The sequence below is a fragment of the Numida meleagris genome, chromosome 4, assembly GCF_002078875.1.
Source record: "Numida meleagris isolate 19003 breed g44 Domestic line chromosome 4, NumMel1.0, whole genome shotgun sequence".
Lineage (NCBI taxonomy): Eukaryota > Metazoa > Chordata > Aves > Galliformes > Numididae > Numida > Numida meleagris.
Genome location: NC_034412.1, coordinates 20,765,298 through 20,788,168, shown reverse-complemented (window position 1 = coordinate 20,788,168; position 22,871 = coordinate 20,765,298). Strand labels below are relative to the sequence as shown.

General features: G+C 46.9%; 2 protein-coding genes across 6 annotated transcripts in view; one reads left to right on the top strand and one right to left on the bottom strand.

Annotated features, from left to right (window-relative positions):
• Positions 1–7,548, top strand: part of HDLBP (high density lipoprotein binding protein) — a 35,467-nt gene extending 27,919 nt beyond the window's left edge. For both annotated transcript variants that reach the window (XM_021395975.1, XM_021395976.1), the window contains exons 22-28: positions 151–255; positions 861–995; positions 1,491–1,634; positions 1,806–1,991; positions 3,666–3,782; positions 4,244–4,372; positions 5,083–7,548. In XM_021395975.1, the coding sequence (XP_021251650.1) occupies positions 151–255; positions 861–995; positions 1,491–1,634; positions 1,806–1,991; positions 3,666–3,782; positions 4,244–4,372; positions 5,083–5,169 (903 nt within the window). In that variant the 3' untranslated portion in view covers positions 5,170–7,548. The remainder of the gene's footprint in view (positions 1–150; positions 256–860; positions 996–1,490; positions 1,635–1,805; positions 1,992–3,665; positions 3,783–4,243; positions 4,373–5,082) is intronic.
• Positions 9,032–22,824, bottom strand: PPP1R7 (protein phosphatase 1 regulatory subunit 7). 4 transcript variants are annotated; one of them, XM_021395982.1, is made up of 11 exons: positions 22,709–22,816; positions 22,097–22,174; positions 21,809–21,928; positions 18,266–18,321; positions 17,587–17,652; positions 16,915–17,045; positions 15,918–16,080; positions 12,353–12,469; positions 11,480–11,584; positions 10,476–10,562; positions 9,032–9,415 (listed from the first exon to the last, which is right to left on the bottom strand). In XM_021395982.1, the coding sequence occupies exons 2-11, from the start codon at positions 22,137–22,139 to the stop codon at positions 9,239–9,241; spliced, it is 1,065 nt and encodes a 354-aa protein (XP_021251657.1). In that variant the 5' UTR covers positions 22,140–22,174; positions 22,709–22,816; the 3' UTR covers positions 9,032–9,238. The 4 variants fall into 4 exon arrangements, with proteins under 4 accessions (XP_021251657.1, XP_021251659.1, XP_021251656.1 ...); XM_021395984.1 differs by having other exon boundaries at positions 21,824–21,928; XM_021395981.1 differs by lacking the exon at positions 22,097–22,174 and having other exon boundaries at positions 22,709–22,824.

Below are 22,871 nucleotides of genomic sequence, written 5' to 3'. Positions count from 1 at the left end.
TGTTTGCAGCTGCTCTCTCCTGCAGAGTTTGTACCGTGACTACAGGGGAATGTACCTCAGTTCAGCAGCATGGTCTCTTGAACAAATATATGGCAACCAAAAAGTCAGGAGAAGTCTTTCAACTGGTAAACTCTGAGCTCTTCTCTCCAGGCTCTGGTTCCTGTCACCATTGAAGTGGAAGTTCCTTTTGATCTGCACCGTTACATCATTGGCCAGAAAGGAAGTGGGATCCGTAAAATGATGGATGAGTTTGAAGTAAGTTGTTGCTTTTCCTCCCAACTTCTCTGACCTGGGAAATCTGCAGGTGACCATATTTGTGGTGTTGGCAGTCAGTTGTGACATACTCAGTACTGTGTTGTCCTGACCACAGCTCTATAGTAAGGAAATGAGACCTGCATAATTTAATCCTTGGCTGAGGGGCTTGGTAGATTTTGCAATGAAGCGGTGATGATTGGTGTTGATGCTGTGAGTACTGTATGACTTGTTGGGGCCTGTCAGGATTCCTTACCAGTGCAAGAGCAATTTTTCCTCCTTGGCCACAAGAGACAGCTCTGCCATGCTTGCCTGTTTGGGAAAATTCCCTTGAAGCCCACAGGGACTGTGGACCTCCTGCGTTCAGGTGTGATGCAGGTTGGCTGCGAACAGCACTGTTGAACATACATTTGGTTCCTAGCCTCCCCAGGCTGACACAGAGACTACTGGGGGCTGAAGTCCTGCAGCAAAGCAATCTGATGTTGATAGTGGCTGAAGAAACAGGGTTCAAGCTGGGTGGGAGCTGTGCTTGGTGGCAGAGGAGATCAGTGAGAAGCCAGTGTAAAGTGAACAGTGGTAAATAATGAAAATTGCTGTATGTTGCTCAGGTGAACATCCAGGTCCCTGCTCCTGAGCTGCAGTCAGATATCATCACCATTACTGGGCTGGCTGCCAACCTGGACCGTGCCAAGGCTGGACTGCTGGAAAGAGTGAAGGAGCTGCAAGCTGAACAAGAGGATCGGGTAAGGCTTGTGCCTGTCCTTCCTTCCAGCTGAACCTTCAGCTGGATCCTCCAGCTGAGCACCAGCCTTCCTTCCACCTAGCCTCGGAGTGTTTCCTTCAGAAGTTGTACAAGCTCTTGGAACCTCTGTCCATTTAATAGCACCCTTAGCTGCTCTGCAAGTCTGGGGAGCTCAGAGTGTCTTACCCAAATATAATATGAACTGGCAGGAGAATCACTGCCCAGGACTCTCTCACCCTAATGTCTCATTGAGATGCTGCAGGACACAAGCCCTCACTGCAAGCAGTGAGTCTGTACTACCTCTTGGCAAATTCTTATCCCAGCTCTGAATAAATAGATGAGGGATGAGTAGGGTGGTTGTTTGCTACCTGTAGATGCCTGCTGAACTTTACAAAAGCACAAGACCCCAGCAGGTGAATGTTTTTAGTCTTCTGTAGCCATGTACACTCAGGCAGGACCATGCAGAATCTGTCTCACTTTGCTTCTCTTATTTCAGGCCTTGAGAAGCTTCAAGCTGACAGTCACTGTCGATCCCAAGTACCACCCCAAAATCATTGGGCGGAAGGGAGCAGTGATCACGCAAATACGCACAGAGCATGAGGTCAACATCCAGTTCCCTGACAAAGATGATGAAAGCCAGGTGAGAGAGCAGAGGATGCACAGAGAGGGCTGCTGGTTGTCTGTGAGCATAGGAAGCACGGCATCTTCTCTAGGGCTCTGATTTCCCTCTGCTACCATTGCATAATGTGGAGGGTAAAAGAAAGCAGCATGGAGACTTGCTTGGTTATTCACACAATTCCCTATACCCCAGGCACAGGACCAGATCACCATCACTGGCTATGAGAAGAATGCTGAGGCTGCCCGGGATGCCATTATGAAGATCGTTGGTGAGCTGGAGCAGATGGTCTCTGAGGATGTGACTCTGGATCATCGTGTTCATGCACGCATCATTGGTGCACGTGGGAAAGCCATCCGCAAAATCATGGATGAGTTCAAGGTGAGCAGGGGGGTGATGCAGCAGAGGCAGGGAAGTCCTGGGTAGCTGGTGGTGCTGGTTACTCCTGTGCTAAGTTAGCAGTTTGGTATGAGGGTCTGAATGTGGAACTGTCAGGCTCAGATCTGGTGATTCTTTTGTTTCGTGCCTGTGGAGCACTTCCGGCTGGAACAAACACTAAGAAATGCCAGTGCTGTTCTGCTCTCGTCAAGCTGTCACCTCAAACATGCAGAGTCACTGGGCCAGCTGGGCTACCTGGACAGCGCACATGGACACAAGCTCAAGCATTCCCACATGAGCTGAGCTGTGAGTCACCCTTCTTCCAGGAGCCAGGCAGGGAGCAGGCTCAGCTGGTCTCATCTTGCTTGAACATGGTCGTAAGAGGAACCTGGAAACAGTTCTTTTCTGCTCTCAGTTATCCCTGCAAGCAGCACTGAGCTCTGTCCTTCTGTGCAGCACTTCCAGTAGGTTTCTTTCAGGTGGGGTCCTACATGGTCTTTAGAAGGAAGAGGTGCTTGTGTGAGCTGCTCCAGTTACTGGAAATGGACAGTAAACTGATACTCGGATCTCTGGGAGGGGGGCTGCACTCAGACCCTCTTAGCTCAAGAAGATTCCTTACATTTCTTTGCTTGCTTAAGCCATTGATTCCCTGCCTTTAAGATTCCCAAAGAGACTTCTGGGGATCCACATTTGCCTGCTGGAAGCTGAAAGGCTTTGACAAAGTCAGCTTACCTCTGGGAAGGGCAGGGGTCAGCATCCTTGACAGCACATGGCAGTTGTAAGTGCTTTACTAAATGGGGCAGTTAATAAATGTGAATCCAGAGTGATGAGATTTTGGAGGCTTGCATCTTGGCTGGTCTTGGTTGTTGAAACAAGCTGTTTGGTTCACAAATGAGCAGCCTTTGGTTTTGGTCCCATCTTGTATGGCTTCTCTGCAGCCATCTGGAAGGCAAGCTGTAAGAGAGTTTAGTGGCTGTGCATGGGGAACACTAAGAAAGCTACATAAAATAATTGTCAGCCAAGATTATCTGTGGAGGAAACAAAGTTTTCTGTGCCTCGTGCTGATGGCATGATGATGAAGATGCAGAATCAGGACACTGTGGAACTGCAGCCCTCTTTTGCTGCTGCCACAAACACCTCATATAGAATTACAGAATGGTTTGGGTTGGAAGGGCCTTAAAGACTATCTGGTTTCAACCCTCTGCCATGGGCACGGACATCTCCCACTAGACCAGGTTGCTCAAAGCCCCATTTAACTTGGCCTCGAACGCTTCTGTGTTCCACAACTTCCCCGGCAACCCATTCCAGTGCCTCACTACCTTCACAGTAAACAATTTTTGCCTAATATCTCATCTAAACCTACCCTCTTTTAGTTTAAAGCCGTTTGCCCTTGTCACATTGCTGACACTCCCTGACAAAGAGACCCTCTCCTGATTTTTCTGTAGGCTCGCTTTAAGTAGAGGAAGGCTGCAGTGAGGTCTCCACCGAGCCTTCGCTTCTCCAGGCTTTGCAACCCCAGCTTCTCCAGCCTGGCTCCATAGCAGAGGTGCTTCCTCTGGATCCGCTCCAGCAGGTCCATGTCCTTGTGCTGGGGACCCAGAGCTGAACACAGTGCAGTGGGGAGGAGTTCATAGCTTTTCAGTCATGCATGTTTAAGTCCTGACCCTTGTGTTGCAGGTGGATATTCGCTTTCCCCAAAGTGGAGCTCCTGACCCCAACTGTGTGACTGTGACAGGACTTCCTGAGAATGTGGAAGAAGCTATTGATCACATCCTGAACTTGGAGGAAGAATATGTAAGTCTTTAGCATATCCGTATGGGGCTTAGCAAGTTTTTCCTTAACCACAGAGCTGAATGTTTGAGGTATCTCCATGTGATATTTTCTACCACAGCATTGGAGAACTTGATCCTTGTGCAGGTTGCTGTCAGCCCTCACCTGCAGCTGTCCCTCAGACACAGGCTGCAGAGCACTGGGCTATGCGAGGACTGGCCCTGCTGTCCACAAAAGGGTAGTGAATAAGTATGCAGGGATGTCACCAGCATGTGCATATGCTCACCTTGCTGCAGCTTGCATCAGTTACAGTCTAGGAGTTGGTGTCCATTAGACTAGTAGAGAAACACTGTTCAGTCTTTGTGGAACAGGCTGGTGGCCTTGGACAGGTTGCAGCACGATGTGGGATAGTTTGGGGGGTGGAGATCACACCAGTCTGAAGAACCATTAAGATCCATCCTCCTAACTGGGCTATTTGACTACAGCTTGCAGATGTGGTGGACAATGAGGCAATGCAAGTGTATATGAAGCCCTCTTCCCATGAAGAGTCCAAGGCCCCATCCAAGGGCTTCGTGGTGAGAGATGCCCCCTGGGCCACTGTCAACAACGAAAAGGTGAGTGCATGCTGCTTCTGCTACTGGGGTGCAGGGAATGTGGCTGACTGTTATCTGCCTCCCCATTTCAGATGGGGATACAGTGTTCTCCCTCCCCTGGTGGCAGAGAAAGTGGTGAGGGGCCATCCTGCTCTTTGTGACCAATACAAGCTGAGGGCAGGCCTGGGCTCTGCCTCCAGCTTCCAAAGCACTCCTGTCTCTCCTTCCAAACATCTTGCCTGTACTGGGTGTCCCACTGTCAGATACAGCAGAACTGGTGGGGAATGAAGAACCCTTATCTGAAAGTGTTCCTCCAGGTCATGTGGTTTTTAGAGGTTGACGTGGGGCCCTGAGACCTCTGACTTGTGCTGCAGCACAGAACTAGCTCAGTGTTTGCAGCTGTGTTCTTGCTGGGAGCAGTGAATTGGGACACATGGCTGCTGTGTCCTCAGCTGCCCCAGTGCTGCCGCAGGACTGTCCTGACCACACTCCAGTGACCGAGTTACTGAGGTTGGGCTTTTGGAACCCCTCAGCCACCTGCTGTTCCCTTGTCTGCACCCTCCTCAGCGTCATCTCTAGAGGCTCAGCTGTCTGTCCTGGGCACCCGCAGGACATCGTGATCGTGCTCAGCCCTCACCCACAAGACACCAGAGAAGCTGCTTAACTGAGGGGCACTGTACAGGTTTGCAGCAGGGCAGGAGCTTAACTTGTTCCCTTTTTGTTTGCTCTAGGCCCCTGATATGAGCAGTTCTGAAGACTTCCCCAGCTTTGGGGCTCAAGTCGCCCCCAAGACTCTTCCCTGGGGACCCAAACGATAATGACCTGGAAGCAGAACCATCTCCTCCAGCCCGCTGACCTGACACTAACCTGCCACAAATACTTCCTGTCTGAAATCTGACCCAGCGGCTGGAGCACAAGTCAATTGCCCCATGAGGTCTCCTAATGGTGTCTGGAGTGCTAGACCCCATCATCCTGTTCCCCTCAGCTATCACCACAGCTAGGACCCATTCTCATCTCTTGATGGATATACTTTCCTTCTTTGGAACAAGACTTCCACTCAGATTCAAACACTAAATGTGTGTATTTTTGTTAGAAACTTCACAATTGACTTAAAGTGACTAAGATTTGCAGCTTCCCAAGCGCTAGCAGAAAAGTCAGCTCTCTTGAGCATGTCTTACTAGGCATTCTCGCCTTCATTAGGAGACCTCCTTTACTGTGGCTAGGAATCTACTTCCTGTCTCATGACCTCAGGAAATAAATTTCCTTGACTTTCTAAAGCCAAAACGTTTGCCCTCTTTCCTTTGTGTTTATCCCAGGCCTTACCTTACCTTTGTAGAGTGCAATCAACTTTTTTTTTTTTCCTTTGAACTGCCAAAAATTCATTTAATGCTGATAGCTGACTGTGGGGAGAGCTTAAAATAATCTAAAAGGTCAGAAACTTAGTTTTTTAAAGGAACAAAACAAAACTTTGAGTAGGCTGTAGAGGCAGCAGAGATGGAAGGGACCAGAACAACATATGGCTGCCCTGGTCAGGTAAGCGCACCTCTGTGCCACACCAAGCACAGCCCCAGCCTGCACGCTCGATGAGTCTTCCAGCGCGCAATGACAGACCCTGCTCCTAGTTCCCAGCACTCCCTCATTCACCCTTCCCAAAAGCCACAGGGGCAGTCAGGCAGGCCAGCACATGACAGTGTTACTGGATGGGACAGATTTTGGTTTTGGCTGAGGTTGCTGTGATGGCGTGGCCCAGGAGAAGCTGGTGGGAAGCAGAGCCTTGAGCTGTCGTCCCTTGCGAGCACTGCAGCATCTAGGCATGAGCAGCAGGGACACCATTTACTATTGTCTTCTTTCTACCTCAAAAGTCAGTATGATGGTGGCCTCTCAGTGTAGGTGGGTGAGCAGCTGCTCCAGCTCTCACCCTGGCACCCAGAGCAGAACCCCAGAGGAGAACCAAGAGGAGCATTTCGAGGAGCTGTGTGAGCTCCTCTGGAGGGAAGCAGAGTGCACACGGTCATATGCAGGCTGCGGGACTGTAGGATTTCCTGAGCTAGAACCAGGCTTGGCCCCAGGGCCCTTGCCCCAGCCTCACAGCAGCCACTGCCTGCAGAGATTGTGAGCCAGGCTTCTGCTCTGGTGGAAGAGGGGAACTGAAAGTGATGGGGCTGACGGTGTGGTGCGTCAAGCCCTCCCTGAGGCCTCCATTGTATGGGCTGGAGAGGGTGATCCATGTCATATCCTCTGGGCTGCTTGTGCCTAGGCCCTGCCCCAGCTTGCTCTAAGAGGGCCATGTCTGAGCTCCTCTAGCCAGTAAGAGGAAAACCCTGTCTATGTAGAGGGAGGCAGGGGGTGTTGGGCCCTGCGTTCCCTCCTTCCCCTGCCTTGGTCCTACAGAAGGTTGTAGTCTGAGCCATTCCTCTAGCGCAGCTGCTTCAGCTTTTGGACAAGCAGGAGTCCCTAGCCTCCCTTCTCTAGTGCTGCTTACAGGGCAAAGGCCTGAATTCTGGCAGGCTGGGCCCAGCATGCTTGCCTTTTCCAGCCCTCTGCTCTGTCCGCCATGCCTGACACACTGATGCTTTTCCTTCCCATGACAGCTCTCCTTGGAAGAGGCTGCTATGTAGAAGTTGCACCAAAACCTCCTAGTGCTCTCTGCAAGTTTGAGAAATGACTGCAGCCGGCCCTGTCCCATTGCAGGGCACCTAGCTGCCCCTGAAGGACAGGGTGGCTTTGCCTCCATGCAGGAGATAGCATACAGGGTGGGTCAGGCTGAACTAGGGTAACACCCTCCCATGCGTGTCTGTCAGAAAATGGTTATTACTCCCGTAGCTTAGGTCTGTCCTGTGTCACCAAGCCTATCACCCACTCGTCCTCTTTATACCCCCACCCTCACCAGTTGCACAGTTAGGCTTGAGTTACATTTGGGGCACCGCTGTCTGGGCTTGCCCCACAGCCCGACCCTCCACTCTAAAGAAGGTCATGAAGTGATTGTACCTAGTACTGTCCCCCACCACCCTCCTTCCGCAGCAGACTGTGGCATGTGTCCATTTCCTCTCTGACGTCTTCCATATTGTACGTTTCCATAGCAATGATCCCTTGGCCTTAACTTTGGAATTTGGAGACTATATGCAAACATGTAAAAAGGCTCATGAGTATGGATGACACTGGAATTTTATAAATTCTAAAATAAAACCTGAAACAGCTCCGAGTGTCACTGATGTTATTTCTACTGATGGGTTGAGATACAGAGCAGCCCCTGCTTGGCTGGGCTCAGCCCACTGGGAGGAGGTCCAGCTTGCCTGTGTTGAGCCAGCACAAGCGCAGTGAGCACTGGCACAGGGGGAGCTGAGAGCAAAGCCTGACAGCGCTTCACCTTGACCTCCTCCAACTCAGGAATGTTGTGCACCAGAGAGGCAATCACATGCCTGATAAAACCATGTGCTGGCAGCAAGAGAGGACACAGGGTCAGCGCATCCTCACCCAGCACCCATGCCCCATCCCTCCCTGCGGGACCCAGTGGCCATTACCTGAGACGCGATGAGAAAGCTGAAAGCTTCAGTAGGCTGAAGTCAAGCTGCCATCCTGCTCTCTGAATGCCTTGTACCTGTGGGAGCCACATGCAGCTGTCACCACACCTGCCTGCCCCGTGGCTGGCATCATCACCGCATGTCACCACAGGATGTGAGCGCAGCAGCTGGTAAGCCCAGTCCTGGGGTGCTTCCAGCTGTCTCCCCACAGCAGTGACCTTTCCTCCTCTGGCTCCCCAGCTGGAGAGCTTCTGCAGTCCAAAGCACTCAGGTGCATTAAACCAAAGTGGGAAGGGGTGGGCCAGCGACAGGCTGTTGGCCCCATGCTGCCTGTCCAGCCCCAGCCCACAGGCACACGCTGGGCAAGCTCTGGGATAAGCAGGGCCCTGAGGAGCTCTGGGTAGCAGGTGGGCAACCTGTACCCAGCTGAACTGAAATGCTTGCTGAGGAGGTGGCAGTGGCTGTAAAAAGTAAACAGGAGCCCAAGCAAACAGAGCCAGCTGAGGCAGAAGGGCCCCACCTGCAAGTGGCATTGCTGTGCTGGACGAAGTCCCACAGTGCACAGGCCTAGGTGAAGGCACACAGGCTGCTGTTGTGGACATACTTGTTGCATACACAGGGCAGGAAAGCAGAGGTGAAGGCAATGAGGAAGGCCAGGGACTCAACCCTTCCCCTCCCCAGGTGGAATCCACAGCCCATTATCTTACCTCTTTTAAGTCCTCCAGTCCCCAGCAGTGCCTCCATTGATAGCTCCATCCAGGTATGCGCGTCCTCACACAGCTTCTGCAACTCATGCTATCTCTTCTCAGTCAACTATATAACAAACCTCTAACTGCCTCAAGAAAAAAAAAAAAATGCTATGAAAGGCTTCCAGCCCTCCCGCTCCTTCCCCTTTACTAACAGATACTTAGCAAAAACTCAAGTCTGAGCACCTGGATGAGCATTTTTATCAGTCTCCTGCATGTCAACACAGTCACCACCTTCCCCCATTTTTACAGACCACCTTTAAGTCCAGACCAGGGACAGCGATGTTTGCAAGGATATCACAAACCTGAAGGTGTGCCAGGGTCACCAAGTGGCTCCAAACAGAAAAGCTCTGGTCTGTTGCAAACACCTGCTGCCAAACCTCCCAGGCAAATAAGATACGAGCACAAGGAACTCTCTTATGTTAAGATTTAATAATAATAATAACAACATTTCAAAAACAATGAGTGCATTGTACACAAGATCCGGTAGTCAGTGCTTTTTGTTGACTATTTGCTCTGCGAGTGTCAGTGTACTGAAGACCTGGGGAATGGTAAGTGGATAAAAAACCCAGCTGGGACATTTCTCCAGGGAGGGCAGGAGAGAGAGGGCAGCAGGAGGCTCAGAACCGAACAAACGTGGCATCGATCTGCCGGACAGATGGGAGGGCCAACATGATTTTGCGCCGGTACTGGGGATCCTTCTGCAAGGGGTTTCGCTCCAGGTACACAGTCTCCAAGTTCTTCGCTCCTTTCAGCTCGTCCAGGTCACTCCAGCTCTCAACAAGATTATCATTCATCTGCAGAGCACGTATATGCACACACACATAAAAAGGATGCCAGCAGGCCCCACGCTGAGCACACCGTACTGTCTCATTTCTAACATGCCATGTTTTGAACAGGCTCCTCAGCTCCTGTTACTTAAAGAGTTCCTTACAGAACTAATACAGCCGGGTAACACCACTGGCAGTTGGCTAAGCCACACTCCAAGGTGAGAAAGATGGTCTGCATAGCCTGGACACTACGGTCTACAGCTTGATTCCATTTGGTTGGATTGGATGATCTTGTAGGTCTTTTCCAACTTAGCTGATTCTACGATTTGCAACCGCTTTTCCATCCTCTCTCTCAGCCTCTGCTTAGAAGTTTATATAACTGAACTCCAAATAACAGGCACAATACTAGGCAGCACAATGCTCAGCTTTAACACACAAAAGGAGCTAGAGCACCTGTTAATTCATTAATATCTGCTGCTTTTCTCTAAAATATGAACAGATTTGTATGCAGGTCCCCACAGTGACAGGGTACTGATATTTCAGGTAGAAAGTCTCTGCATATATGCTGACCAGACTTAGAAATGGTAAAGGACCTGCTACCCACGGTGTCACAGAGGTAACAGGAACAACCCTAAACCATTACCTGCTTCCTAGGAATGGAAGTAAACCAGAGACAGTTCCATTTGTTTCATATTTGTAACATGAACATATCAAGCCTTTTCTAAACAGAGATGGTGTTCCAGTGCAGCAGTGACACAGTATCAGATTCTCTCATTACACAGTCATGCTGACTTAAAGAAAGATGAGATTTGCAAAAATAGGACACAGTAAGGCTGTTTCATAACCGCCACAAGCGTGAAGGCAGGGCCTACTTCCTAGGTAGAGACAGGCTTGTTACCACTAACCAAAGCCCTGCCGAAATCTTGGTAGGCTTACCTCCTTCCTGAGGAGAAACCATCACACTCTACTCTGTCAAGATGGTTCACCAAGATGAGAAGTGTTCACAAGTGCTGCCTTAAGGACAGCTGTCCAAGATATACACCACTCCTCCCAGTCAGAGGCCTTTTTCACCACGTACAGCACTTACCCAGAACTCCTGCAGCTCTGTTAGGTGACTGATATTTTCGATCTTCTTGATTCTATTGGATGCGATGTCCAGCATTGTGAGTTTGTTCTAGGCAAGCAAACAAAAAGTTACACTAGATTTCCTTTGATCTTCTGTCTCTCAGGCCCAGAGATAAAAATCATTAGAAGCAATGACATGTTACCACCAGCTGTCCTACGACAAGAACTCTTGTCTACATTTAGCAAGACAGACTGCTTTTAATTAAGCTGGGTACTGACCTCCCAGAAGCCATGTGGCAAAAATGAAAGCAATTACTCGCTGGATGGCAATTGTCAGTTGAGGGCTCCTAGGAAGTAAGTTTCCTTCACAGTACATTAAGAATAGGAGTCCATTAAAATTTGGATCAGAAGCATCCTCTTGAACAGAGCTGAATGCTTTTTGCAGCAGAAAGTTCAACAGTTTTAGAAAAAGTTTTCTGCCCCGCACACAACCAAGTTCCCTATTTCTCTGCTCTCCTACAATGCCACCTGCTGTTGCGTGAGAATCAAAATGTTACAGGCTTCTGTGAAATCAATCCTATCTAAAAACACAGTGGCACGAAGGCAAGCCACATGCCATGGCTTGTCCCTCTCACTCCCAACTCGGCTTGTCCTACCAACAAAGACTCACAGTTACCTACAGATTGCTTTCTGGAAGGATACGGCAGAGCCAGCCAGCAGCGGCCATCAGTCATTTCACTGCTGACCGTCTGCCAGGCTGTTGCACGAGCCACATGCCTTGAACACTTCCCTCCATGTTCAAGAAAGCAACTTACGTGCATGAAGCCCCACTGGATCTGGAGTAACTAATGTTACAAATTAACTGGATTTTAATGTAACTAATACTTGGACTTTCAAGGTCTTTTCAAGATGCTCAGAACCCTTTGTGTAACTGAAGCAGCTGAGGAACAGAAGCTTCAGGAGAAGCCCAACCCCCCAGGCAGGATGCTGAGGGCAGCAGTTCTGACACACTTCCAGCCTGCTCACATTGTTCTCCAGTCCCTCGATGACTTCAATGCCGTTGTTGCTGAGGTACAACTCACGTAAATTCACCAAGCTCTGCAGCCCCTCAATCTTGGTCAGACGGTTACTCTGAAAGCGTAACAACAGTATAAGATCAGTATGAACCACCCAAAATCCAAGTGAGGCATGGGAGATAAAGCATGGGAAGAGGAAATGCCTGTTTGGATCAACATCAGTGCCATACACTCAGTTTTAATGGCCTGTACCACCGTACCTGTTCAGGAGGGTCAGACCCTGACCTGCCCATCAGAAGTTGCAGTTTTCCACTTGGTCTCTTTAGAAACATGACGATGTGTTAATAGCATCCATTTTGTAGGTCTTTTTAACAGAATAATCCTAAGCAAAGTTACAGGATTTCAGTTCCGATATACTCTGCTACATAAAGTTCTGTACGTCCTATAGATTAAGATGCCTACAGGTACTGTAACATGTAGAAAGTACAACTTCCTCAGACACTATTTGTCTAGCTTGTGCTAGACCGCATGAGCTTTGTCTGATGAGATTTCTTCCACCCTGTTAAAAAGCTGGAACCTTCCAGAAGCTCATTAAGGACAGGATTCATCTAGCACAGCTTGTTGTTCACTTTTCTTCCCTGTTGGCAGAAGGCAGTGACACTGAGCCCACCGCCAGTACAAGGACTTCCCCGGCATAACTCATTTAATGTTACTGCAATAAACAACAAGTGGTATTTCACGAAGGAAGCTGGGCTTCACATTCATTTCACTCTCTTCCAATAAAGCAGTTTGACCCAAACTCCAAAGATTTGGAGCTCATTATAAAGGTGGTTCACATCACCAAGGGTGTTTCAAACACCACAGTACAGAGCAGGATCGATACCTGTATACTGAGCACAGTCAGGTTCGTCAGTGCATCCAAGTTCTGCAGCTTGGTGATTTTATTCTTTCCAAGGAACAGACTGTCCAGATTAGTCAAAGCGTCGATGTTTTCAATAGCCTGCAAGAAGACCAAAGCAGACAGCACTGCTGTGATGCACAACTCCAACCTGTGGATACACTTAGCACTGTACAGCCTTGACCTGTGCAGCAGTTTCCCTCCTGTGAAACACAAGCCTGCCTATTCCACAACACACAGCGTGCGTGCTGGGCCTCCCTCAGGACGCAAGAGCAAAGTGCAGGGCTTTGTGCAGTGTCAGCAAACCTCAGCCTGTGAGGGCTGGCCTGTGGCATTGCTAGCTGCTGGCTTCAGCAGGGGTCGCATCACTTTCTCCTGGCTGCTGCCCCACCATCCAGGCAGGATCAGAGAACAGACAGGCTCTGTAACACTGAAAAGGACATTCTCTGGGCCACAAGGTGTACCCGGGGCAGGGGATACTCACTGGTGAATCCAGAGTATCTGTCACTGGTGAATGGAAAGAGAAGCTGGGAGGAGAAAAAATAATTCCCAAATTCAGTCCTAGCCATCGGTGATAAAAGCAGTCGGAGGCAAGCTGCCCAGCTTCTCTGCTCATTAGTTTCCCTGCCATAAGCAAAGTTAACTGCCTCCTGCCTGTATCTAGATGCCATAAACTGTTAGCACATTTAACTACCGTCAATATATTCACACTACTGGCACAACGTACCCATTTTAGCAACGTACATGTTAAATATACACACTACTGACAGAGCATATACACTACACCAATTTAAGTGCTGAGCTCAGCCTTTAGTGGAAGAGAAGATCTCTGTGAGGCACCAAGAACAACCATATTCTTTATTTACAAGAAGTAAAAATAAAAAACGGGGGCACCAGAAAGCATCAGAGGATAAAAAAAAGAAAGGGCAAGAAAAGGGGGAAAAGATGGGTTTAGAAAAGTCTCTTGTAAACAGGAGGAAATAAAAACGCTTTTTTTTTTTGCAAGGGAAAATCTACAAAAAATACAAAATGGAAGAAGGTACTGCTAAAAAGGAATTTTAAAAACAGACTTCAGCTCACAGAAAAGCAGCAATATGGCTATAGATACACAGCTGTGCATCTGTGCTCAAGTACTCTGTGACGTGCCAGCTCTCAGAACGCTTCCTGCCAGGCAGGGTCAGAGCCCAGCAGTGCTGGTGAGACAGGACACCACGTCCCAGCACCACTCAGACTTCTGTGTGCGCTCGTGGGCAGGGGAAGGCAGAGGAGGACGGGCACATGCACACAGTGTATTATAGGTATGCTCTGGAAAGGAAAGAAGCTTTTCAATCTCTATCCCAGAACTGCCAACAGATTCAACAGAAGCTGTTTATCAGCTCATATTTGGACTCACCCTCCTTCTAGCCTGTGGACTTACCCCTGTTCTGGCCTTGCAAGAAAATAATAGATTTGTTTCTCAATGGTAGCTCCCCCAGCCCTGAGGAGGAAATACTTGTGACTCTGAGGGTACTGAGAAGAAATAATCAGAAAGAAAAAAAAAGCTACTTAAAGCTATAAAAAGCCACATTTAAGTATGAAACAGATAGGCATGAGGAAAAAAAAAAGCTAGGGAATAAATGAAGTGTTTGCCTTGTAGTTGCCTCAGTCCAACTTTGGAAAGAAAAGCATGAAAATGCATCAGCTCGGGCATAAAACTGTTTCCCCACCATTCACATAAAAAGGACAGAACTACAAGTTTTTAAGTCACGACGGACTCCAGGTGAAGTGCACACCAAGAAGTCAAGAGTTTTGCAGCAAACGACTAACAGCATTATTGCAGCAGCTTTAATGCTCAGGGGATGAACTTAGCAGGCACCCCAGACCCACGGACACTGCCTGAACTGCCTGCTCACAGCTTCTTCCCCTCCAGAGTTACAGGCACACCCATCCAGAAAGCACATAGCCAGGCTACCCTGCCAGCAGGAGACTACCAGAAGAGTTCTAGTTTCCCCAAAGGAGATGCATTTCTTCACGCCCACCCTAGACACAGGTTTCTCAGTCCAGTAAAGCAATTAGCAGCACAGAGCATTGCTTTTTAAAGAAAAGAATTAACAGATAAACAGAAAAGATGCTAAAAATAAGAAAATTTAGCTTGTTACCCACACAGCAATATCACTGTTTTATTTTTTACCATGCACAGCCTCAGCACTGCAAAAAATGCACGTAAAATAGACTCAAGCTGGCCATTCAAAATATATTCTTCAGCTTGACAACACTGGTGGCAATATACCACCCAAGTACCAGCACAGAAACCCAGCTGGTTTGGTTTTTATTCTTGTTTGCACAAAGCAATGATGCTTAGATATGGGATAGAATAGTTCTATTTAACTCAGCTTTTGAAATGCAACGGTTGGTGTCCCTATAGCCTATTATGCTTCTGAATACATAAAGCGCACTTCTTTAAATCGCATTCCCCAGCCTATAGGAACTACAAGGCTCCTAACCACACATCTGGCTGATGCTCTCCCACTCAGGATTTATTCCCCCTAAGCGACTTTCCAAAGTAACAGTTCCTTCAGACAGAAGAGTCACTCCAGTTCAGCTTTAAGAGAAAAATGAATTGTTTCCAGTTCATAAAAGCAGCAAATATTTCTGCCTTCAAAGGTTGTTTATCACTGCTTAAGTTTCCTTCTTTTCTAGAATGGAGACATGTGCTTCCACAACACTTACAATACAGAGGACAAGTAGATATTTTCCTATTCGTTCATTCAGCATAACAAAGTTTCTCAGCATCTGTAACTGGGCAATGTCAGCTTATACTATTTTCAGATTGGAATGCACTCACTTCTTACAGCTATTTTATAAAGCATATATGTAACTGGAAAAGCCTGTAAAAAATTAATAGTTTACTTTGCACACTGCAAGTCTTTTGTGTTGCCTGGTTCACCCATTCTCTTATGACCTGGGCAAAACACAGAGAAGTCTGCCTTATGGACAGCAGAGATCATTCAGAACTGCCTCCCTTTAAGTGCAATAGACTTCAAAATCAACAAAATTGGAAAGGTCACTAACTGACAAATAAGAAAAAGCAGCCAGCAGTGGACTATCAGGTTTTCGAGGCACTTCAAAGCAAGACCTCAAGAAAATCTTTTTCTTGAGTGAGACAAATTTATCAAATACACATATGAACCTGAAACTGCAATTAGCGTTCAATTGGTTTGATGAAGTAGAAGACAGAGCATCAGCCACAAGGAAGGCAAGAGAAAACAATAGCTGGTAGTTTTGATAGGTTTGGCTCTCTATTGAGAGAAAACTGCCATACGCAGAAAGCAGCACACACTGCACTAAGGAGAAATCCCTCAGTCATAGTTTAGAAGCCAGGCACTACACACATACATAATGGAAGGATCCAGCAGGAGCAGCAGACAAACAACTACACACTGAATGGCTAGAACAATAAAAACAGCAAAATTACAAGTCAAAGTCAACGCAGAGCACTTTGAGAATGGGCTAATCCCAAAAGCCACAGAGCTCAAAACTCTCCAGCTAACATCTTGTACAGCAAGCCTACCCGAATTCGATTGGATCCCAACTCTAACATCTGTAACAGCTGCAAGTTGCTCAAATTCTCAATTTTGCTGATTTTGTTGTTGACGAGGAAGAGTTTTTTAAGTTGGGTAAGCTGATCTAGTCCTTCAATGTGTCGCAGAACATTAAACGAGATGTCCAGGATCCTGAGGTAAAACAAAACAAAGGGCTCTTCAGTCCAGGAGGCATGGAAGGTCCTGGCAGAGGCATTTGTAAACTGGTGATGAGCCTCACTATCTGCAGAAATCAAGCATTTTGTTAGGCCACGAAGCTAGAGTCACAAGTGGCATTTCTTCAATCAGAAATAATGAATACAACATTCAAAATACTTCCATAACATGCCATGGAGAAAAACAGAAAGGTTTGTCACATGCAAAAAACAGACATCATTTTGCTCAGCTGTGGAACTGCCACTGTGTGTGGGGGGGGTGAAGCCAACTTCCAGCACTGCACAGTCCGTAGGAAATGTACGTCCCGACAAGCTCTGCCTCTCTGGGACAAGGTCTCCCTTGAGCATGAAGCAGTTAGCACTGCAGTAAGCAGGTCACTCCTCCTCAGTCCCAGTGAAAATGGTTGTGATCCACCTCCAGACTGATGAAGGACTAGTGCCAGAAACTGGGAATAGCACTTTGTCCCCAAGCAAAGTCACATCTCTAGTCATTTTCTGCAGGAGTAGAACTCTGTTATATGGAACTCTCACTATCAGTACCTGAGAGCTCCTGCGCAGAAGCTGCAACCACCTACCATTCTTGCTGCCTTACACAGAAGATGTTTCATTTCCACTGTCCCAGGCAAGCTCCAGGATAATAAAACTAGTTTACTGCACAAGTTAACTATCAGTGGAGACCAGATATTGTCCTTCACCGACAAATGTATCACCCAGGGCTTTCTCATGATTAAGACTGGAATAATTACATCACGGTAACTCAGCAAGTGACAATTCACCCACAGCCCAAACCTGGTGATTCCCCACGACTCACTCAAGATCCACTAGAGCCTCCAAGTTCTCGATCTTCCGAATCTGATTGTCGTAGAGATCCAGCTCCCGCAAGGTCTGCAATTGCTCCAGGTTCTCGATGCGCTTCACCAAGTTCTGACGCAGACACAGAGTCTAGCAGGAAAACAGATACGAATAGCAGCATGTCATGCCTTTTGGCATACAGACAGAAAGTGGCTTTTGTTTTTTAAAATACAATATTTTCCTGTTTTCTTCCATCTCTACAGAAGGAAAGCTTTTACCACGGATGCGGTCAGACACCAGAACAGGGCCCCAGACAGGCTGTGTAATTGCCATCCTTGGAAATGCTTGAGAGTTTCACTGGACAAGGCCTTAAGCCACATGCTTTAACTGGACTTGCTTTGAGAAGGAGTTTACTAGAAACCTTCAGAAGTCCTTTAAGGCTCTGGAGAGACCTCACCATGGCCTTACAGTACTTGAAGGGAGTTCACAAGCAGGAGGGGGACCGACTTTATACGTGGTCAGATAGTGATAGGACAAGGGGAAACACCTTTAAACTAGAAGAGGAGAAATTTAGGTTGGATGGACCTTCTTAGGATGGCAGCCAAAAAGACTCCTGTGTTTGTTCTCTAGTAGGTCAGACATGCACAATCTCCAGCTCTGAGAGATATTCTCTATTCCTTTGGGCTGTTACCTTCACTTTCTTGAGCACCTCAAATCCTTCAATCTTCCCAATTCGGAAATGATTCAGGTCAACATCCTGCAAGAAACGGAGTTCAGAGGGATTCAGCAAGTGTTTCAAAATACTCTTCAAAGACAAACCTAGTTATTTTCTTCTAAGGAAAATTACAGACTTACAAAAAGTGTGGCTCATTAAAACTTCTCTTTAAAGAGCTCATAAAAACTTGGTTTGGCAGATGATTTTACCAGCAATGGTGAAACACGTGGTCTAAGTTCATTAACTGCAAAGGCAGTACCTGTGTAGAGGGCAAAAGCCTTCTCCTCAATCTGAGTTTGGTTTCACCAACAGGAGGCTCTTTTTTTTCCTAGTAAATTTGTAATTTTACTGAGAAAGAGCTGTCTGGCTTGAACAAAGTACTGCACAAAATTCTCTTACCCATATAGGGCCTATCTGGAATAGGCTGTCTTTGCCTCTATGCTTATTCTAAAACTCAAAAATGACAAAATTATAATGATCAAGAGTAGAACATCTCTACTTCTAGCCTGAAGGCTCTGAACCAGTTTTGGGGAAGACAGGATAGCTAGGACCTTCAGAAGAATTAGATCTTTCAGCTAGGTTTCAGCACTCGCTTTCCCTTTCATCCTGCTGTGTAAAGCCTGAAAGAACAACAACAACAAAAATCTTCCTTTACCTCAGCTTCTGGGTCCAGGCTAATTGTCTCCATGTCCACTGGTGTCTCTGCTTCTCCTGCAGCAGAAACAAATGTTATAAACTTCTGCTACCTGATTAGTTAAAGACACGATTACAATGGCTAACATCCAGAGACAAAGGGAGCAAGCACTCTTCACAACGAGGAACACACAGTTCGGATGTTCTGCTGCATTAAAAAGTACATATCACCTATCTCACTTTCATCACGACAGCAAGTAATGAAACAAAGCTTTTTTATCAACACAATTCCATGCCTAGAAGCAAAGGGAAAAAGTGCAGCACCTTATCCAGCCTGCCTACCCAGCAGATGAATAACACTGGCTTAAGATAGATCTTGGCAGGATTTCTTTTCTTTACACTTAGAGCCAGCATCCCTCTGAGGATGTACGCTCCAAAGTGTCTGTGCTCCTCAGATAACCTAACACAAGGAGGAGCCTAAGTACGCCTAAGCTGGCAGCTGATAGTGCCAAGACTGACCAAGCATCCCATCAATCCCACCCTCCAGCCTTCATTTCACAAATTTTGCCAGTTTATGCTGCGCACACACTCGCATGGATTCCCCTTCTTTTGTTTGAATGAGCTCACTAATATGCTCGAAAACACTGTTTATCACACTGCATACATTTGCTTGGGAAATGCTTTTATATTCTGGAAGGTAGCCCAGCATTTGCTGTACTTCTATCACAGCACAAGAGGGAGTGAATTTTACTGAATACATTCATGCTGAATAATTCACGCCTGATCCCCATTTGTGGAAGATGGTGTGCTGTTCGCATCAATCTCCAAAGGAAGTCTAATAAGACTTAGCAAAACAGACATAAAACATGCAACCCCTTTCCATTTTAAGTGTGTCAGTCCTCTGTGCAACCCTAAAAACTATTAGAATCTTTAATTACAGTCAAGTTCCAAATGCTTTGGATTAACTCCTGCATTATAGTATGCAAGCTCTATCCATTAACACAATAATTACTATTTTAATAGCCTGAGCATGGTCATATCCATATAAATGCCAAACATCGCCAATCCTTAATGAGTGCTTTTCCTACAAATGCTTGGCATCATCTGTAGTAATGTAAGGATTAACAGTACGAACATTACAATTTTTAATCCTGCCAAACTGCAGGCTTTAATAGCTCCACACACTTATTTACCTTGCTGTATTTGGCCACGGCTCGTCTGAGCATTCAAACAGAAAACAGCCCTCACTGAACTGACTTGTGGAAATTAAGATTTAAAGGGAGTCCTCTGTTCCTCATCTTTTAATATTTTATATAGCATAAATTAGCAAGGAGCATAAATCATAATTTGGGGATTGAAAGTGAGCTGACAATTTTGGTGACGTTGCATGGTGGTATAGAAATGCCACCGGAACTGACAAGCATACATGTGCCTGTCAGCATTTTTAGCACCAAGCAGCACTTGAAGTCCCATTTTCCTTCCAGATGAGGAGGGATGCACTTCAGCAGGGGAGTAGGATACGCTTCCCAGCTGCTCCCAAGACCACATCTCTTTAAGCTATTTCTAGGGTACAAAAATCTGCCAGCACAGGGCACTCCAAGACAAACAGCCCAGCTGAATTTACGGCCAACAGGAACAGACTCTGAGGTCAGAACAACAGTTATTTAAGATATCACATTAGAAAAAAAAAAACAATTCCCCTTGGGCTGAGTTGCACAAGCAGTAAGTTACAGTGCTCGGTGATGGAACCCGTCCTTTTGGGACTTTAAAGTTGTTCAACAGCAAAGCTGGTGTACATGGTAGATAGTTTAGTCAAAAATATTCTTCCATCTCTGCCAGCTGACAGGCTTCTCCATAAAGTGGCACATTTCCTCAGTGCTCACTGCAGCTCACATGTTCCTGCAGTATGTTAAACACTCAGTATTAAGTACGTTAGTCCACAATTTTGAATGCAGTGGGTTTCTCATGAGGGAACAAAAAAAATATCACTTTGGCACTAAAGTTACTTAAGTGAGGTTTTGTGGAACCCACGCCTGCAAGCTCTGCAAGTGCAGAAAAAAGGATGCCACTCAGGAAGCATGAGTGCTGCAGCACGAAGCAGCAGTTACCAAGTTACGTAAATGCACGGCACCACAACCATTTAAAGTAGCTAGAAGCCTAACTGCACTTTTTAACTGCATATGCGCAAAAAATATAATAGGTTATAAGATAAGTTATAAGATTTTACAGCAGCAGCGCCATTCCTCAGAGAATTAACACAACAATAAATGTGAAATCTCAGCTGCTTGAGCTCCGTTTGTGAGCTTCGGTGAAAAATGGTGGCAAAGTATCCATTTTCCTTTCAGCTGAGCACCTTAGTTTCCTTGCCAGCTCTTAACTCAAATGCTCCACTATTATTCCTCTTCTCAGTTCCTATCCTGGAAATAGTTTTTTACATTAAATAGCATCCAGACAATAAGTTGTTTTTCCTGCCCCCATTTGAAAATAAAAGCATGTCACTCAAAGTAGTTTCTCTAATATTACAATTCCCAAAGGGAAACAACATAAAACACATAGCCTCGAATGCACAAATAAATTACACCAGCAGAATGAATGCTCAAAATGCTACGTGCATGCAAAGGAAAACTCCATCCGACTGATCTGTGTCCTACAACTGAATGCGCACAGCTTGGGATTTACAGTTTGTGGGACGTGCTCTTGTGCTTTTAGACATATCACCACACATTCTTCAACTTACAGGGTGTGTTTGTTTGATAGTTAACAATGATTTAAATTTTGCTGCAGAAAGTTTCAGTTCATTTCCAGGCCAATAATACCTACGAGCATGCCTATCAAAAGGATGTACTGCATCTGAAATTGTTAGCTTGTATTAAAAGTCCAGATGACACTGCTGTATAGGTTCTTCAGGTATTGATTTGCTTTGACAAATTGCAAGCTACCATAAAACAAACATCTCCATTAAACAAGCACAGGCTTCAAAGCGCCTGCCAAAATTTCTACCTGATGAGCTAACACAAGCAGCAAAAATTGCAGAGAAATTTTGAAATCCAGACAATTCAAACAGGTACAATTTTGATGTCTTCAAATTTTTAAGCCAAGAAAAAAAATCCCGCAACAAAACAAATCACATCTAGAAATAGTCCTCTTTGGCTCCCGAAGCGATCTGGCAATTTTTAAAGTTAAAAGCTATATACAGTGCAGCAGAAGAATGAAGAGCTAGTTTTGTTCATTTTTAATAAACACTTCCAGCATCTTTCTACAGAAAGTGAGAACCCTTCCACAAAGAAGCATCAATCAAGCTCTTTTTGCACACTGACATTTCAAAGAGAAGCATGGTTCCACACACTGATAAATAAAAAAGGAGTCTAATATCTGCAGTTCCATAAAAGAAGACAGCTTTACTACAGCAAGGATTATACTATTGTTTAAAAAAAAAAGTTTTCTCTAGGGCAACTGTTAACTAATACTGAGACAAACGTCGTGTATCCATGGGGAAGAATACAAAGGACTGACGCAGGTAGGTGGCTCACACCTCCCTAAAGCCATCACTGAGGCGGGAAGGTACCTGTGGAGTTCTCACCATTCTGCTCATCTCTCAGGCTCTGCTGGCTGAGGTCTGTTACTAAGCGCACCGCTTGCTTCTTCCCTTCGTCTTCCGACTCCTCCGATTCGATCCGCTTATCGACTGCAGGAGATAGAGAACAGCAGAGTTAGGCCACTTCTGGCAGCATGCTGGGGGCAAAAAAGCAGCAAGGAGATATCACAACCAGGACTCACAAATACCACTATGCAGTTAGTAGAAATCCTAAATTAACTAAATGAAAGGTTTAGTCTTAAATAAAAGGCCTCTTACCCCTTGTTTCTACTTTGATTTTGGATGCACTTTTTCCTCCCATCACATCTTCCTAAAACCAACAATCTGGGAAGAAGACTGGAGGAAAAAGGAAATTTCTTAGATCAACGAAGTGCAATTCCAAAGACTACGGAAATGGAAGGAGAACGATGACACTTAAAGATCTTTCAGAAGAAATAAAACCAGCAGCACGTACGAGGGTACTAGTGACACGAGGCAAAGGCTTCAGGAAAACAAGAGCCCCAAAGGCACAGATGGCTGCAGCCCGAGCGGCCGCCTCAGTACCACCAGCTAAGTACAGTGCAGCTTCTACCTGGGGAAACCACACCGGGGATATTCCTTACGTTCTCCTTATGCTTTATGTGACGGTCGCCTCCACAGCCCCACTTCTGCCACCTCCCCCGCAGAGGCCGCGCCCCGCGCCCCTCAGGCCCCACTCCCAGAATTACCACAGGGCTCGCCTCAGGCCGGACCCCCAGGGGCTGTCCGGCCCGGAGGGCCCCGAGCCCACCGCGCCCCTCTGGGGGCTCCCGGCCGACGGGCAGCACTCCAGGGCCGCACCGTTCCACAATCCATGCCGACCCAACCCCATCAGCTGCAGCAAGCCCTCACCCTCCATCATCTCTTGCTGCCCCTCTCCGCTCCCCGCCGCCATATTGCTTCTCCTCCCACCGCCCCCTTCCGGAAACCGCCTCAACGGTGATCGCAGCCAATCAGAGCCCAGACCTGGCTCCCCACAAAGAGCCAATCACGTCCACGGGTGTGCGACTGGGGG